The sequence below is a fragment of the Cervus canadensis genome, chromosome X (assembly GCF_019320065.1).
Source record: "Cervus canadensis isolate Bull #8, Minnesota chromosome X, ASM1932006v1, whole genome shotgun sequence".
NCBI lineage: Eukaryota > Metazoa > Chordata > Mammalia > Artiodactyla > Cervidae > Cervus > Cervus canadensis.
Genome location: NC_057419.1, coordinates 128,171,054 through 128,190,001, shown reverse-complemented (window position 1 = coordinate 128,190,001; position 18,948 = coordinate 128,171,054). Strand labels below are relative to the sequence as shown.

General features: G+C 41.0%; 1 protein-coding gene across 2 annotated transcripts in view; it reads right to left on the bottom strand.

The window, feature by feature from the left end:
* The window catches only part of DOCK11 (dedicator of cytokinesis 11), a 200,845-nt gene that overhangs the window by 132,213 nt on the left and 49,684 nt on the right, over positions 1 to 18,948 (bottom strand). For both annotated transcript variants that reach the window (XM_043458483.1, XM_043458485.1), the window contains exons 2-7: positions 17,647 to 17,763; positions 17,481 to 17,570; positions 16,736 to 16,818; positions 15,499 to 15,568; positions 14,262 to 14,357; positions 472 to 606 (exon numbers count right to left, since the gene is read on the bottom strand). In XM_043458483.1, coding sequence (XP_043314418.1) covers positions 472 to 606; positions 14,262 to 14,357; positions 15,499 to 15,568; positions 16,736 to 16,818; positions 17,481 to 17,570; positions 17,647 to 17,763 — 591 coding nt within the window. The remainder of the gene's footprint in view (positions 1 to 471; positions 607 to 14,261; positions 14,358 to 15,498; positions 15,569 to 16,735; positions 16,819 to 17,480; positions 17,571 to 17,646; positions 17,764 to 18,948) is intronic.

Genomic DNA, 18,948 nt, shown 5'->3' with positions numbered 1-18,948 from the left:
GGTGGCGGGATAGTAGGAAAAGTCAAATCACTGTGGGCCTGCAATGCCCTGGTAGGATCTTTAGAGCTCACTATGCAAGACAATAAATCAAGAGCCAAAAGGTTTTGAACAGACAAGTGAAGGACCCCATCTGTATCTCAGGAAGATGGAGTGGAGCACGACAACACATCAGAAGGCAGAAGACAAGACTCTAGGCAAGAGAGGATAAGAGAGAACAGGAGGAAGACAGTGAGAATGGAAAAAAGGTGAGGGATTCAAGAGGCACTTTGGAGCAGACTCCAGAGGACCGGGAAAGCACTTGAATGGCAGCACAGAGGGAGAGTGGGATTCTGAAGAAGATTCTGAGTGTTTAGTATGCACGTTTTGGTGGGTGGAGAGGCAATTCATTAAGGCAGAAAAATACTGAGGTTCTTAACAGATCAACAACCCTCTTCCAGAAAGAGAAAGAAATATTACCTCCATAAGCCCTACCTGAACAACATCGATGCAAGCATCCAAGTAGATGCAACCTTTAGATTCTTTTGAATTTTTCTCATCTTTATAGGAATTGAGAATATATGAACCATCAGGAAGCTGAGTTAAGTAAAAATACCGTCTCTTGAACACCTATGGGGGAAAAAACCAACAATGACACATTTGTTACATATACACGGCATCTGAACAAAACACCTTGATGGGTTTGCCACAGACATTATATCCGGATAATTTGCAGACAACTTGGAGAAGTCATTAGGAATCACCATGATCTTCATTTTCTTAAGATGGAGAGCTTGAAGTCAAGTGGTTTAACTCTCAGCCAAATATCTGGAGAAATTTTAACTCTTTAAAGTTTATAAAGCATTTATGCATATGAATCACTATCCATTTCACTACAGCATCCTTTTCCTGTTTAATTGCAAACCATAACTGGACTCTTATTATTTCATTCACATCACTACAAATCCAAGTTGTATGTGTGTATATATATACACAGACACACTTACATATACATTATATATATATATATACATATACATTATATATATATACAATTCATTGCATTATATATACATTATATATATATACACATTATATATATATATATATATATGCAATACACACACACACACACACCCTGTATCATGTATTTATAGCTCACCTGCAGATCTTACTTATGCTGCTCCAGGGTCCCTATTCCTGAGAGTCCAGCTTAGAAAGTACTCAGAGGGAAACACTGAGCACCATCACTTGATACAAGTTGCTGCTGAAAGCCCTGTAGGCTGAGATCTACGTTAAAAGGCCCAATGGAATCAGGCCATCCATTTGAAATTAGGGATTAACAGTTAAGGAGTACCCTTGCTGCAACTCACGGTGAAATCCACAGGAATTGGAGAAGAGCTGGAAGACAGCCTGATGCATTTATTCTGTCCCTCTGCATGTGTACAAGCTCAGTCGCTTCAGTTGTGTCCAACTCTTTGTGACCTTCTGGACTGTAGCTCCCTGGGCTCCTCTGTCCATGGGATTTCTCCAGGCAAGAATACTGGAGTGGGTTGCTGTGCTTCCTCCAGGGGATCTTCCCGACCCAGGGATCGAACCCACATCTCTTACATCTGCTGCACTGGCAGGCAGGTTCTTTACCACTAGCACCACCTGGGAAGCCCCTCTGGGCTTCCTTGGTAGCTCAGCTGGCTAAGAATCTACCTGCAATGCAGGGGACCCCAGTTTGATTACTGGGTCGGGAAGACCCACTCCAGTCTTCTTGGGCTTCCCTGGTGGCTCAGTTGGTAAACATCTGCCTGGAATGCTGGGGAACTGGGTTCAATCCCTGGGTTGGGAAGATTCCCTAGAGGAGGGCGTGGCAATCCACTCCAATGTTCTTGCCTGGAGAATCCCCGTGGACGGAGGAGCCTGGTGGGCTGCAGTCCATGGGGTCACAAAGACTCAGACACCACCCCTCTATTCTCCCTTAAAGAGTCTTGGACCTGCTGAAGGAGGTGGGAAAGGGGGATTCAGAGCTGAAAGAAGCCACAGACTGCAAGATATATCCAGCATTTGTTATAATAAAATTCCCCAGGACAAGAGATCTAAAATGATTTCAGGGTGGGAATGGAGAGACAGAATAGGAAATAGTCTCTTGATGATCATATTGAAGAAATGCATTCCTATGCATCTTGTCTTACAGAAGTCAGTTTTCAGATTTAAGCTTGCTGTTTTCAATAACCCATATGACTATCCAGTATGATCTCTGACTGTTTTAAGAACTTTAATTAAGGAAAGAGTAGTATCTGGCAAGATTATTCTTGAAAACTACTTAACTTCTGGCAAAGTATCCAAAATATCAACAATTTATTTCTCTATGGCATGAGTAGGCAAAATATAAAAATACGTTAAAGGGCATTTCCTTTAAGGAAAATCAGTAAAAAAGAAATCATACACTTGTAGTTATTTTTGACTTGTTCAAATACCATTGATTTTAGAATGAACGACAAAATATACCAGTATGAGGAACACCCTAACAGGTTAGACTGGTAAATGCTTATAGCATCTATTTCAGGGAGGGACTGTGCGGGCTATATGGAATCAGTAGAAAGAAGTTCAAGCAGAAAAATACCAGTTTGGTTTTCAATACCGATCAAGTAAATATTACTGTATTACAAAGGTACAGAAAGTGTGTGTGTGTGTCTGTGTGATCTCATTTTACCCACATTTAAGTTTACTGCAACTGTAACTGAAGAAATCTAGATTCATATACAAGGAAAAAGTTAATCATAATGGTCATTATATATGTGTGTGTGTGTATATATTGCTTATTTTTATGACAATGGTTCATATCTGTTATTAAACTGATGGAACCAGAAGACCTAAAATGACACAATGAGCTCATTTCAAATGAACAGAATACCACTTCTTAAAAGTTATCACAAAAACTATGTACGATAAAAATAAATTTTCCAGGTAAATCTTAACATAAAAAATTACAACCAGATTAGAATCTGAACCATGATCAACTCTAAAACTCAAGGTTCATAGACTCAGTGGTACAGTCTATAGAATCCACTGGCAGAGTCCTTAGCCAGCACCAGAGGAAGGAAAGATACAGAGCAAATCAGTTGTGGCACAGAGTCAAATTATAGCCTGCAAAATTTGTTTCATGTACAGCTGCCTCACCAAGCAAAGATGCTTTGTGGCAGCTGGCACTTCCAATATTAGCAAGGCACAATCATTACAATAGAGATGGAAAGGGATCTGAAATTACAGTCAATCACTTCCTGTAACACTGCAATTATGTCTAAATGTGACACTGAGGTAGGAATGTAGCTTGCAGATCTGGGAAGAGAGAAGATGCCTGGAATCACAGATCTTGAGTCTCACCCAGCATTCCTGCTCCCCAGCAGTGCAACTGTCCTCACGACTTGCCTTCTCTCCATTTCCTCAATTGTAAAGTGATGGGATCAGACTACACGATCTGTAACCTCCTTTTGTTTTTCATTATCTACATATAACTTTATTGGAAATGAACAAATAACACACCTGCCTTCCCAGCTGGGGGCCACAATCCCCAAGTGATTTCCTACACAGGCTTAAAGCATACAGTCTGCACAGTAAGGAAGTTTCTTAAAAAGTCATTTCTATAGACATCAGACTGTCCCCACAACAGATTCATAAGATCTCTAAGATTTCTTCTCATTCAAATATTTTATGATATATGTTGGGTTTCAACTTCTGGGAAGCTTTTAAGATACTTTTCAAAGAAGAAAGGAATATCTTAAATCTCTCAGTTCAGTTCAGTCACACAGTCATGTTCAACTCTGCGACCCCATGAACTGCAGCACGCCAGGCTTCCGTGTCCATCACCAACTCCCGGAGCTTGCTCAAACTCATATCCTTCGATTCGGTGATACCATCCAACCATCTCATCCTCTGTCTTCCCCTTCTCCTCCAGCCTTCAATCTTGCCCAGCATCAGGGCCTTTACCAATGAGTCAGTTCTCCGCATCAGGTGGCCAAAGTATTGGAGCTTTAGCTTCGGCATCAGTCCTTCCAATGAATATTCAGGACTGATTTCCTTTAGGATTGACTGGTTTGATCTCTTGAAGTCCAAGGGACTCTCAAGAAAGAGTCTTCTCCAACACTACAGTTCAAAAGCATCAATTCTTCAGCGCTCAGCTTTCTTTATGATCCAGCTCTCAAATCCATACATGACTACTGGAAAAAGCATATCTTTGACTAGACAGACCTTTGTCAGCAAAGTAATGTCTCTGCTTTTTAACGTGCTGTCTAGGTTTGTCATAGCTTTTCTTCCAAGGAGCAAGTGTCTTTTAATTTCATGACTGCAGTCATCATCTGCAGTGATTTTGGAGCCCAAGAAAATAAAGTCTATCACTGTTTCCATTGTTTCCCCATCTATTTGCCATGAAGTGATGGGACCAGATGACACAATCTTCATTTTCTGAATGTTGAGTTTTAAGCCATCTTTTTCACTCTCCTCTTTCATTTTCATCAAGAGGCTCTTCAGTTCCTCTTTGCTTTCTGCCATAAGGGTGGTATCATCTGCATATCTGAGGTTATTGATATTTCTCCCATCAGTCTTGATCCCAGCTTGTGCTTCATCCAGCCCGGCATTTCGCATGATGTACTATGCAAATAAATTAAATCTCTCATATGGAATCAAAACGGAAATCAGAAACATGACTTTATAAATTTATATAAATGTGGGGTTCCCCAGGTGGTGCTAGTGGTAAAGAATCCACCTGCCAATGCAGGAGACATAAAAGACTCGGTTCAATCTCTCAGTCGGGAAGATCCCCTGGAGGAGGAAATGGAAAACCACTCCAGTATTCATGCTGGGAGAATCCCATGGACAGAGGAGCCTGGCAGGCTATATAGTCCACTGGGTTGCAAAGAGTTGGACATGACTGAGCATCTGAGCACAAAGTATACTTATTTATTTGACTGTGCCAGGTCTTAGTTGCAGCATGCAGGATCTTTAGTTATTGGCATATGAACTCTTAGGTGCAGCATGTGAGATCTAGTTCCCTGACCAGGGACTGAACCCAGATCTCCTGCATTGGGAAAGCAGAGTCTTAGCCATTGGATCAACAGGGAAGTCCCAGAAACATGACATTTTTTAATGTTGCTATTTAGGGCACAGTTCTACCTTGTTAATTTTTTCCATTTTGAAAAGAAGACAGCTGTTAAAATTACTATATTACTCTATATCATATTTATTTATCATATCATATTTATTATATCATAGTAATTACTCTATATCATACCTTTCATCTGATGGCCTCAAGTTCTTTGTAACCAAGAGCTAATTTTTTTAATGTCACTTGGGGATTAGCATCTTTATCCACATGTTACCTAACAGCAAACTAAGAGACTAGGAGCTCACTCAAGTTCACATGGGCAAGGCGATGGCAGAACTAGAATCAAAATCATAGGACAATGACAGAGAATCCTGCCCAAACGTTCCAATGGCTTCCCATTGAGATTAGACTAAGACCTGAAATCCTCCCCATAGCCTGGGGTGACGTGCATGCTCTGGCCTTGGGTTACCTCATGGACTTTATTTCTAATTATGCAGCTACACTGGCTTACCTGCTGTTCCTCAAACAAAAAAGCCTCCTTTGGACCTTTACGCTTTATGTCCCCTTGGCCTGGAAGTCTCTTCCCCCACATATCCACAGCTTCTTTCAGGTCTTTGCTTGACTCTTACCTCCTCTGAAAGGCTTTCTGTGACTACCTGCCCTCGTAGCAGCATCTTATTTTATCTTTTTTCATAGAATCATCACTATTCAAATATATCTTATTCATCTATGTATCTATTTGCTGTCTCTTTTAAAACGATTAAGGTCCACATCTCATCCACTGCTATAGCCCTAGTACCTGTGACAGTGCCTGGAATGCAATAAAATTTTGCAAAATGAATGAGGAATGAATGAATAATTCATTCGCCAGTGCAGATTCTCCAGTGGTTTCATCCAACAGAAGGGCGTTTCTCTGTAATGCCCATATTCTTCTTCCTCTTCCCCCATTTTATTGTTTCCTAGATGGTGAACACAGCTGAAAATGCCCCACTTTACTCAGTGAGAAGCATGAATCCTGACCAGTGGCCTACCCAGACCACCCAGAAGAACAAAACAGAGTTAGCCAAAGGAGATTATTCTCTGGCATCAGGTTCTGCCAAGTAGCTTGAAGGCCCTGAGCTTGAGAACAACCTTTTGAACATTTACCCCACACAACCCTTTCTGAAGCAGGAATAAAGGGCTTCTATCACTCGGGTTGATTCAATAATGGAAGGCAGGAAGGTTTAAGCACCTAGTATTCTCAAATTAGGAGAGCCTTTTATCATTTTATGTAACAAATCTCAAGGGTGTTTAACCTATGTGTGTTCCCTAGAGGGTAATTATGTACTGCTAAATTCAATGAACCAGGAGCCCTGAGAAAGGATGGTCTGAAGGCTTTGTTAAAGTTAGGTGGGCCAGGAGCAATGTAGAAATTGGGAGGGGGAAATTTACCTGAGTCATGTCTCAAAATAGCAAAGAAGAGGCAGCAAAGAAAAGAAGAAAGCAGGAGAATAGGAGACACACTGGGTCTGAGAACTGTTCAAAGCAACGATGAAAGAAATAATAGGGAAGAAAATCCCATACATAACTTTTCAGAAAATTGAGTTGCCATTAATTACACCAGAATGTTGGGAACATCATCCTGCTAAAGTACCCCTACCCATAGGTTGACAACCTAATATATCACTTATGACTCTCTACCATATCCTTTTATAGTCCTACCAGGTTTTAATATACTACATAGGTCTACCCTCTGGACAACTGGTTAAAAACCAAATAGCTTTACTTACATAATTCTATCATATCTGGGCCCTGGAAAATTTTTTAACTATTTAGTTTGAAGCAAAGTCTAAAAAGAGGGGTCTACAATACATCCTTCTCATTAGAGACAAATTAATTTATTGTCTTTCTTGGGGCATGTCATGGCCCTGCTCAAATTTCCAATCACCCTCAGTTACCCAAATACGTGGTAAGGCTCCCATGCCTGATCTGACATTCAAGGCACTCCCACAGCCCTATTAATAATATAAAATAATACCGATCTGTGACATCTGTGGAGTGCCTACTACATTACAGTTCTGACTAAGTGCTTCTCTCATATCAGTGAAATCCTCATAATGACCTTGTGTGGTAATTACTATTATCATCTCCATGTTGCAGCAGAGAAACTGAGGCCCAAGGAGAGCAAAGGACCAAATCAACTCTATTTCCCATGACTACACAACTTCACCTAATATACTTGCCCTGTACACACTACCTGCCATGCTCACCTCCTTTCTGATTCCCTTCCTTGACGTCCCCACCTCCTTCAAGAAGCCTTCTCTGGGACTTACCTGTTGGTTCAGTGGCTACAACTCCAGGCTCCCAATGCAGGGGGCCTGGGTTCGATCCAATCAGAGAACTAGATCCCACATGCCACACCTAAGGATTCTCTTGCTACGACTAAAGATCCTGCATGCCACAATGAAGACAGACGATCCTGTGTGCTGCAACTAAGATCTGGTGCAGTCAAATAAATAAATATACACATATATGTGTGTATTATATATATGTGTGTGTGTATATATACTTATCTTTTACATAGATATATATCTTTATATATATATATATTCATCTTTTATATATAAAAGAAGCCTTCTCTCACACCAGTTCACAGTGATTTGGACTCATAAAGCACTGGATCTCTGTACCACCTTTAAACAATATGTCATTATTGTGTGTCTCATCTCCCCAAACAGGTTTCAAACTCTACATGATACACCTCTTTTTCTTTCTACCCTCCACAGTGCCAACACCTTATTCCAATAAGGTATTCCATATACATTTGGTGATGATGAATTCATTGATTCCTAATAGTGTCTGGCACATAAGAAGCCCCTAATAGGGACTTCCCTGGTGGTCCAGTGGCTAAGACTCTGAGCTCCCAATGCAGGGGGCCTGGGTTTGACCCCTGGTCAGAGAACTAGATCCCACATGCCACACCTAAGAGTTCGAGCACCACAACCAAACATCCTGCATGTCACAACAAAGATTGAAGATCCCGCATGCCACGACTAAGACCCAATGCAGTCAAATAATTATTTAAAAAATAAAAAAGAAGCCCCTAATAAATGGCTTTAAACATTCACCAATGAATGAGAGCAAAGGAAACATTTAAAAAAAAAAAAACTAATTAGTGAGAAATCCCTTACCCATTAAAATAAGTGCAATCTGTTTGTCAGCTGTGAGAGACGAACTGGGAGACTTGAGCATACAAGGTATTAGTGTATCAAAAATAAAAGCTTCCCTCTACCCCTGTTCCAATAAACACAGTGACCTTGGCCTCCCAGCAATTATTTTAATTTCATATGCGCTTTTTTAGGTAAAAGCCTCTTTTGATTTGTTGTTCTCCCAGTGCAGAAGGCAAAAAACCCTCCCGTAACAGTGAAAGAGTGAGAACTCTTAGACTCTTGGATATATAACAAATGGCTCTGCTTTGTGCAAAAAGAAAGAAAGGGCACTAGAACTGAGTCATACATCAAGCAACTGAACTTGCAACCCCGATAACATACCCAGACACTTCGATGTTTAATTGCTAAGAACGGAGAGGAGGGAACTTGAGGAATGTGACCAAATTGAGCCAAGAAGATGCCTAAAGGTGGGTGTCCCAAAGGGTTGGCCAAGAATCTGCAACAGATTTTTTATTTTTAGTGAAAAACCACAGTCAAGATCAGATTCTTCCTTATTCCATATATCATTATATCCCTCAGGAAAAACAGTTCTAAATACCACAGGAAGGTCAAGTCCAATATCAGAGCTATCTAGTCCACACTAAATTCCTTCACTGATATGGAGAGACGCTGAAAAAAGCAGATGTCCCTAGCAGCTAGCTACTTGGGAAAGAGAGCACGGACGTTTCCGTGATGACTGGAGTTTCTGCCCAAGGGATCATTTATTGTCTATGCTATCTTTAAACTGCTCTCCAGAACTTTCCCAGGAACTGAAGAGTAGCAGTGGGGTGTGTTCTCATGATCTAGAAGGTACAAATTGAGGAAATTAATCACCTATGACAAGGCTTGTCCTGTTTTAACATGAACACTGAGAAAAAAGCAATTATGAGCTGAGTGAAGTGGTCACTGTGCCCAGACAACCAACAGAGCTTCTGGGAGAGCTACAAGCTGCCAGCATCTGCCTCCGTGAAAGGACGCTCAGGCACCAGAGAATTGTGACTTGGGGAGGGACACATGTCATTAGCAGCTCTCCTGTAGCCTGGGTTCCTTGGGGCTAGTTCTCAGCCAATAACAGGGAAGCCCAGCAAGCACTTCTGGGAAAATGACAATTGTAGAAAATGGTGCAGACTATATCCCATCTGACCTCACTGGCAGAAAGGTGGATACTGGGGAAAATACAAAGGTTTATTTCCTAAATATGGGGTCTTCCAATCTTTCAACAGGAAGAGCTCAACTCAGTTTTCACCAGCCTTTTTTCCCTAGAGCCCATCCATTGCCCTCAATGTTCTTGCAAAACTGTCTGGCAGCTAGCTAGGGAGGCTGAACTTTCTAAAGCAGCCCATGTACAAATTACTTGGGCTACATTATTCATATTGCATTAGAGGTCATGTGCTTGCTTTCTCAAAAGCCCTTATAAAGTAGGAGTCTTCTGATTCTCTTTTATCTACTGGACTTTGTGGAGTCTTTTCTAACCCTCTTTCCTTCCTTTTTTTTTCTTTCTACCTTCTCACATGATTCTATTTCTTCCTTCCTGGCTATTAGATGGCCTTATTTCTGAGAGGCAACATGGCCAAGAAAAAGACTCAGACTTGTTGATAAAAATAGTTTTAAAGTGGTTGTGCATAATTTCAAACAATCCAAAGGACTGATTTTGCATAGCTTTTAAAATCCAGAAATTTTTAAGTGAATAAAGGTCTGTAAACTTCACCTCCCTCTGAAAGATACCCAGCTGCCCTGCTTTAATCCCTGTCATCCCTAGAAGGCTCGGCCGGCCAGTGTCAAGACACAGCGCATCAAAGACATGCAGATAAAATAGGAGGGCAGACGTATGGCTCCTGTAGGCTGTTATTTGCCAATGAGTCATGATTAATATCCAGAGCCTTCTGCTGTAGCTTCCTGGTTAGCCTGCTATGAATTTGCAGGGGCTGTCAACACGCAAATTTTCTGATAGAAAAGGTTCTTTGCTCTCAACTCTGCGAGCACTAGCCCTGTGGTGAGCTCATTATTGAAGCCACCGAAGCCTGTCACCAGCATGGGCTGGAGTTCCTAGCAAGCAGGGGACTCTGCATGTACCAAAAGTCAAACTACCACCAGGATCCGGAAAATGATTCAACCAACAGCATACCTGAATCATCTTTCCATTCACTCAGGAGAGGAATTAATATTCTTCACATCAAAGATTGGCACAGTAGAAGGAAATATATAGAATTTTCCCTTTCAGAGTGTCTCATAAACTCTAGCCCTCTGCCTCGGTTCTTCTGTCCTCTGCCTGAGCCAATCCAGGCCTGATGTGTATGATCTCCCACCCCGTACACGGCACCTAGGGATACGAGCCTGAGGCCTCCAGTGCATCTCGGTTTATTGGCCTGTACTTCTTCTTTGGCCCTCATTCCAACTTTAGCCTGACGACTATAAAACTGATACCCACGCCCCATCTTCCCCTTGCCTGTTCCATACACTCACACGCCCTCTGTTTATGTAGAGAGAAAGAGCACAGTAAACACTACAAGTTTCCACTAATTTCAATGATGCTAAACTAAATAAGAGTTAAAGCACAATTTTCATAGGGAAAAAAATATCTTGGTGAAATCCTTCAGATACCTTTAACTGAATCTGGCTGGACCTTCCTCTCATGCCCAGTCTAGCCATGAGAAAATCTGGAAATCCACTACTTCTTGCTATGGTTTTAGGAAGTAAAAACCAGAAGAACATAGGTTGTATATTCAGCTCCCAGAAATCCAAAATGGAAACTCAGAATCCATAATAAAGAAGAGCAGGGATAAATAAAATCCATCACCAGAGACAATTCCCAAAGCTCATGATGGCCTTTATATTTCAAATTATCCCCCACTCATTTTTAAAAAAAGAACTGTGTAGCACATATGACCAAATTGATTTACTCTCTTCTTTTCCTTTCTCTGCCTACTGTTTGGTAAAGGTTTTGGAAAGAATAGGTGTTTTTATGCTATGTGAATTATATCTCACTTTTTCAAAAAGAAGAAGAAAGAAGTGGCGAAAATATGAACAGCTGGGGATAAAAAAAAGGAGGGGGGAAGCAAAGAGCCTAGCTCAGCAGCAGCATACAAACGGTTAGCCGGAAACAAGCAGCAGCTGTCCCCTTCAGCCAGGCCACGTGGTCACCAGGTCACCTCAGACCCACCACCCACTTCATGAATTTATGGTTCCTGCTTGGCCTTTGTAAGTAGTGGAGTTTTAAACCTCAGGGGGAGATGATACAAAAGCTGAACAATCAATCTTTGACTAACTGAGTGAATTGCTTTTCTATTTCCATTATAACAAGCTACGATAAATTTAGTGGCTAAAAACAACATAAATGTACTATCTCACAATTCTGAAGGTTCGACATCTGACATGGCTGTCACCAGGCTAAAATTAAGGTGAGAGCAGAGTTCTGCTCCTTTCTGAAGGCTCTAGGGGACAATCCACTTCCTTGCCTTTCCCAGCTTCCTGAGGCTGCCCGCATTTCTCTGCCCTTCCTCCATCTTCAAAGCCAGCAACATAGCATCTCTCTCTGACCCTGCTTCTACCCTTACATCTCTTTCCCTAACTCTCCTCTTTTACTTCCTGTCTTCCAGTTAAAAGGACCCTTATGATTACATTGGATAATCCAGGCTAATCTCCCTACTAGCTGATTAGTGATTTTTCAAACTCCCCTTTGCCATGTATGGGAACATTTATAGATTCCAGGGATTGGGAACGGATGTCTTGGGCGGGGGGGTGGGGGGGGCTTTATTCTGCCTACCACAATCAATCTGTAGTTCATGAATTATCTGATAGAAAATTTGAAAGCATACACCTTTTACAGACAACTGCATTTGGATTTTATAATATACAAGCTCCTTAAAAAGCAATATTGGGACTTCCCTAGTGGTCCAGTGGTTAAGACTTCACCTTCCAATGCATGGGATGCAAATTCTATCCCTGGTCGGGGAACTAAGATCCAATATGCTGCAGAGCAACTAACCCACATGCCAGAACTAGAGAGCGCACATACCATAACTGAGTCCACTCTGTAACTAGAGAAGCGTGTGTGCCACAATGAAGAGCCTGCATGCTGCAGTGAAGACCCAGCAGAGCCAAATAGAAACAAACCAAAGAAGAATTTCTTTTTTTAAAAAAAGTTATATGTAAAACAAATTATAATTTAAAGTCATTATAAGTGAAAGTGTTAGTCGCTCAATCATGTCTGACTCTTTGTGACCCCATGGACTGTATGGACTGTAGCCCATCAGGCTCTTCTTTCCATGGAATTCTCCAGGCAAGAATATTGGAGTGGGTAGCCATTTCCTTCTCCAGGGGATCTTCCCAACCCAGGGATGGAACCCGGGTCTCCTGCATTGTAGGCAGATTCTTTACCATCTGAGCCACCAGGGAAGTCCCAAAGTCATTAGACTTAACTCACTGTTGAAAGGAATCCTGTGGTGAATGGTTTTGTAAAGATATTAACTCCCTGATGTCTCCTTTTAGGAATCCAGATTTTCATACATTTACTTAATGTTGGACTAAAGCTTAAGTATGGGTGAAGCATTTTAATATTTTGAGAAGTTAGGGGAAGAGAGTTGAATCAAAAACCATAGAACCATTTTCTAAGAAACTGCCCAGAATTATCACCTTCACATGGACATTTCTGAACCTGATAATTTTGATAGGAAATATAATAAAGACTTGAATCTCACTCACTCAGCTAGGGAGCACCAACAACATGCTGGTTAAGATCATAGGCTCAGGCATCTGCCTACGTAGGTTCTGATCCTACCTCTGAAAAATCAAAGCTATATGACCCTGGGTTAATCACTGAATTTCTTTGTGCCTCACTTTCCACACATGTCAACCAAGAATAATAATTCTACCTGTATCTTAGGACTGCCATGAGGATTAAAAGAGATACAGAATATGAAACATTCAATATGGAGGCTGGCACAGATCAAGTCATCCATAAATGGATTTTCTTATCCTCACCACGTGCCAAAGCACAGGTTTAGGTGCGAGAGACATATAGGAAGTATTCTGCAACTTAGATTCATTATTTTTAGCACTTGAAAATGAAAGTGAGAACAGGACATAACCACTAAATGGAAAGCAGCAGGCAAAATATTAAATTAAGATAGAACTTGAGTCTTCCCTTGGTAGACACCCATGGTTTCTGCTTGCAGGCTATGTAGAAGATAGAATGACCTTTTATACTTAATGGAAGTGTGAATCACCCTCGGCAAACCACATGATGTGATATTGAATATCTGAAAGAACAGTTATATTTGGTATCAGAGAATAATTTGGTTTTCTGCTCAGAATTTTCAAGTAGCTTGTTAGTTTTACCTTTGGATTTTAATGGCCCTCCACCACCTCCTGAACAAAAGCCAACTTCATGTCTGAGGCATTCATGGCACAATTTGATCCCTCTCAATGTTTCTAACTTCATCTTGCACAAACCCCATGCATAAAGTTGCTATTCTGGCCAAACTACAAAACTCTAGTTCTGACTGGACTAAGGTATGCCTTGGTATAGTAGCTAATTTTGTATATTTTTTAAAATCTCGTTTGGAGGTTTCTGGAGACCAGGAATACCATCTTAGATATCCATACATTTTCCCCATAGTGATCAACATAGAATGAGCAACTAATTAAATTTGTTAAAGAAAGAGAGTACCCTATTCTTCTACTCAATTTACATTCATTTCCACACAGGAACCTTTGATGCCTTTTTTGTTTCAAAGCTATTTTCTTCATTCAACTGACAGCCTCCTTTTCAAACACCCTGATTCAGAAGATAATAATTACATTTCTTTAAAAAGGTACGCTTCTAAATTTAGCTAAGGTTTCAGAGTTCTTCAATTCCACACTTCTGTGAGAATTCTCTCACTAAAGAATTTTTTTTTGCTGGGGCTCCTTGCTAAAAAAATTTTAAAAAGAAATATTGTTTCCAGAGAGGCTAGTCATGGCACTATCCTTAAAATGATGAAATAATAATAATAACTACTTCCTACCTTCATGGTAACTGTGATGGTGCTATTTACATTGGCTTTATGCAACCAGCCTTGTTTGATCACACCACCCTTCTGAGAGCATAAAGATGATGAATCCTGAAACAGAGGGAAAACCATCAGTGAAACAGCAGCTGGCCCATTATCTAATCAAACAATTGGGGAGCACGAACTAGGCCCTGCCCCATTTTGCAAAGCATAAAGCTCCCTCTCCCTGCACCTCCCCACTCCCCCTTGAAGATGCCTGATTAAACCTGAAATTGTTAACAACAGGATGAAAGGCTCTGTGCTGAGAAATGGAATATTGCCTGCCATATCAGTAGACAAAGGATGTCAAAGTCAACAGCAATTGCAGCCACCAAGGATGGTGAGCTGTGAGCCCTGAGAGAACCCAGGAAGGAAAGAATACCTGCCATCTAGCAGCCATCAGGGAGCAGCCACTCCCTGCAGGGAGCCCTGAGGAAACTCAGGATCCTGGCTCCAGATAGCAGAGGTGTACATCAAAGGAATGATGTCAATGAGTCCTGACTCTTGCATCTTTCCATACAAAGAAGAGTGCTAAATTCCTTAACTTGGTTTTCTTTAATTAACAATCATCTTTTGATGTTCAGAATTCCTGCCCTTCATCACAAAACTTCTAAGTAACCTGGTTCCTCCTCTTTGCCTCCACTGCACAGTTCTTTCAGGGTTACTTGAGATGCTGTCTCCAGGGCCTGAAGTCCTTAAAATGTCAACTGAATAAAAACGTAACTCTCAACTTTTAGGTTGTGGATATTTTTTAAGTCCACAGTGCCATGCACACAATAGACACTCAATATTTACTGGATCATATGGGCTGTCTTGTGGGAAAGTCTTCTGCATTATGTAAATGGTCAAACTTCACCTCAAAATGTCATAGACATCTGGGTCCTCTGTCCCAAAAGGGATCTATTAAGCAGGAAAATCCAGATGAATCACCACACCACATGCCCAGTGTGGGAAAAGCAACTCCACAAGTGTGTCCCACAGGTGGGAAAATGGGTTTATACACACATCACTGCCCATTTCACTTTATTTTTCCTAAACTCCATTTGGAAATACAACAATGTTAAATTTAAAAAAAAAAAAAAAAAAACACCCATTAGCTTGAAAGTTTGCCCCAGATCATTCATAAACAATTCTTTCCCTCATCTTTTCTCAGAGAAATCTCTCTCAACACAAGGGACCTTGAAGAAACCAGTGCAGTTGCCCCCATCTTTACCTCATCCTTCTCACAGTCCTCATCAATCTCAAATACATGATTGGGAATCTTTTCTGGTCGCAGAGACTTGCTGAAAATACAAAAGAGTTGTCTTAGACACTGAGCAAAATAGAAAAAAAGAAACCAAATCAAGATGAGTAGACTTCTTTCTTTCACAACCAAGAAAATACCAAGACATAAGAAGGTGGAATTCTTTTCTCCCTTTCAAACTCAGATTCTCCCCTCTGGCATTACCTTCTGTAAAAGGACTCCCACATGGGCAGCCAACAGCAAAGACGTAACTAAGCCCAAATTGCAAGGAATGCACGCCAGAGCTGTCAGTGGTGGTGGGACCTTATCTTTCCCAGGCCAAAAAGCAACCCCATGTCATTCTGGCTCTTCCATCTGTTTGCTATATGATCCTGGAATGACCATCTTAGGACTCAGCTTTAAAGGACATTTTTAAGACTCAGTTTTCTTCTCTGGGAAAGTGCCTTGAAAGCTACCAAAGGCTACACACCAAGTCTTATTCCTCCAAAACATCTCCCATGTGATATCCTGTGAGGTTAATAATCTTACGGATGAAAAGGGGAGGAAAGAGTGTTCAAGTGACTGAGTGACTAGCCCAAGGTCACCCAGCTAGGAAGTGGTAGAAATAAGATTTGAACCCTGACAGTCTGGCTGTTGGGCCAGAGTGCTCACAGCAGCCTTTCAACTTAAATGAAAGAGATGCACTTAAAAAAAAAATTATCTACTTATTTATTGGGCTGCATCAGGTCTTAGTTGTGGCACACGAGCTTAGTTGCCTCACAGCATATGGGGTCAAAGTTCCCCAACCAGGAATCTAACCCATGTCCCCTGTATTGCAAGGCAGATTCTTAGCCACTGGATCACCTGGAAAGTTCCAAGACATGTACTTTTGTCAAGAGATGTCTGGGGCCATCAAACTGAATCAAATGTCTTCTAGCTTTTTCACTGACAGCACTAGAAAATGCTCACAACATTATCCAGAATCAAAGAAGGATGATTTTATGGTCAATATACATGCACCAAAGCCAAGAAGTGAACACGTACATTTCGGAAAAAATTTCAATAAGCAAAAATATCCAATTACCCAAAACACACTTACCAAACATGCTGGTTGTTTGAGTTTTGCTTTATTATCTGTTATAATTGAGAAGCTTCACAAGCGGTTTGAAAAAATGTAAAATGTTTAACAACTCGCCTCTTGAAAGTTTCTCTTAAATTCCAAACTTACCATGGCAGCATTCGAAAGTCTCCAGAGAAGTCTTCATACTTGTAGTTCACCACGTGCCAATCTGTGCTATAGGTTTTAATACACTGAAAGAAAATAGGAATCTTTAATTTGAAATGTAGGAAAGGTACATGCACACTGTTTTTATGTCTGGTAATAAGCTGACGGGGCTTCTCTGGTGGTTCAGGGGTAAAGAATCTGCCTGCAATGCAGGAAACCTGGGTTCAATCCCTGGGTCGGGAAGATCCCCTGGAGAAGGGCATGGCAACCCACTTCAGTATTCTTTCCTGGAGAATTCCACGGACAGAGGAACCTGGTGGGCTACAGTCCATGGGGTCACAAAGAATCAGACATGACTGAAGTGACGAAGCAGCAGCAGCAGCAATAAGCTGACGGACTTTTAAAAATCATCTGGGGAATGCTGGTACTGAGATCTTCCTTTGGGGATCAACTGTGTCTTCCTAAACCAGTTGGTGGTAATAAATCCCAATTCACATGTTCTCTTGGACTCTCTGGCTTCAAGTCCAAAGAGTATTCAAGTTTATAAAAAAAAAAAAAAGACTAAGAATACAAGCTACTTATGAAAGTATTTAAGCTGTATCCTCTATGTCACATCAAATAGACTTGTTATGTAGGTCAGTTAAGTTCTAGTAATTTTGTTTTCCATTTACACTAAGAGTATTTTAAATACAGTATTTATTAAATGAATGAATAATGACTTTTCTTCTGTGGCCTCTGAGCCTCTTACCTCTTTGACAAACAAACTCTGGGCCCTCTTCTCACCATCTTCTGGTACAGTGGACTGGACTGTTCGGCGTTGACGACAGATCACAGAGATCTAGAAGACATAGAATATTCTTGCTATACGAACCAGCCTGAAAAATGCAATTTTGAAGAAGTACTAGCGGACTCACAGATATATCTTCCATTGGAAACATAAGCAGGTCTCGGAGCGGGTCACTGTAAATCTGAGTTTTTCTTTGGGCGATAACATTCTCATAGTCCAAGGGCTCAACAACTTTGGTCTTTTCCTTTATAAGAGACAAAAAGAAAGTAATACTGTCAAACACACTGAAAGTTCCTTGTCATATGTCCAAGATACATTATTTCACCAAAGGGATTACTGATAATCAGCACTTAAGGGAGACACTTTTATGAGAGAAACCATCTCTATAATTAGACACACACACCAAACACACACACACACACACACACACACACATCTCTCTGCCAAAGGCAAGAGTTCACGAGAGACAGCCCTGTATTCTGCTTGTCCGTATACCTCCCAACAATTTATTGAATTTAAGGCAAAACAAAAAGTGGCCTATTTAGAAGCCTGTGAGTTGATAATGAGTATGCACTATTCACTGGGTAACTGAAAGGGAGAGAATACCAACATCCCTGTGCCCATTCGGTACCAGGCATGCTGTCCAAAGAATGCCTTAAGTTCTGTCATAGCTGGGGCAGGTATGGGTCCTGGAGATGCTTGATTCAGTGGACAGGGCATGAAAGGATGAGGTTCCAGGTGGCAAAGTCAGGGGTCCCTGTGGGACTTGCAGGTGACACAGCCATTGACAGTAGAGTCCAGCCCGAGACTAAGGTTACCAGGAGGAGGGTTAGTGACTCTGAGAAATCCAGGATGTTATTCATTTAATAAGAGAGATAACAGCATTTACTAAGCCCTTTCTAGATGCCAGGCACCATGCCAAGTGCTTTCTCTACAGTTTTTCATGTAAGACTCATAATAACCCTATGAAACAGGGTGGATCTTTGTCCCCATTTTACAGATGAGGAAATCATGGACTCAAATCAGGTTAAGTAACTTGCCCACCTGGAATTAGACCTGCATCTGACTCCAAAGCTCTGTTCTTTCTACTTCATGCAGTCTTCCCTTGCCTGAGAAATACAGAAAGATACTAAAGAGCAAGGTACTGAACTTGGAATAGGATCCCATCTCCTACCTTCAACAAATCTAAAAGATGCTAACAAAAACAGTATAGAGGTGTCTCAAGAAATTAATAACAGAACTACCATATGATCCAGCAATCCCACTTCTGGATATATATCTGAAGGAAAAGAAATCATTATCTCAAAGAGATAGCTGCACTCCCAAGTTCACTGCAGCATTATTCACAATAACCAAAACACGGAAACAACCTAGGTTTCCATCAAGAGAGGAATGGATTTTTTAACAATATAACGTATATAGATAGATA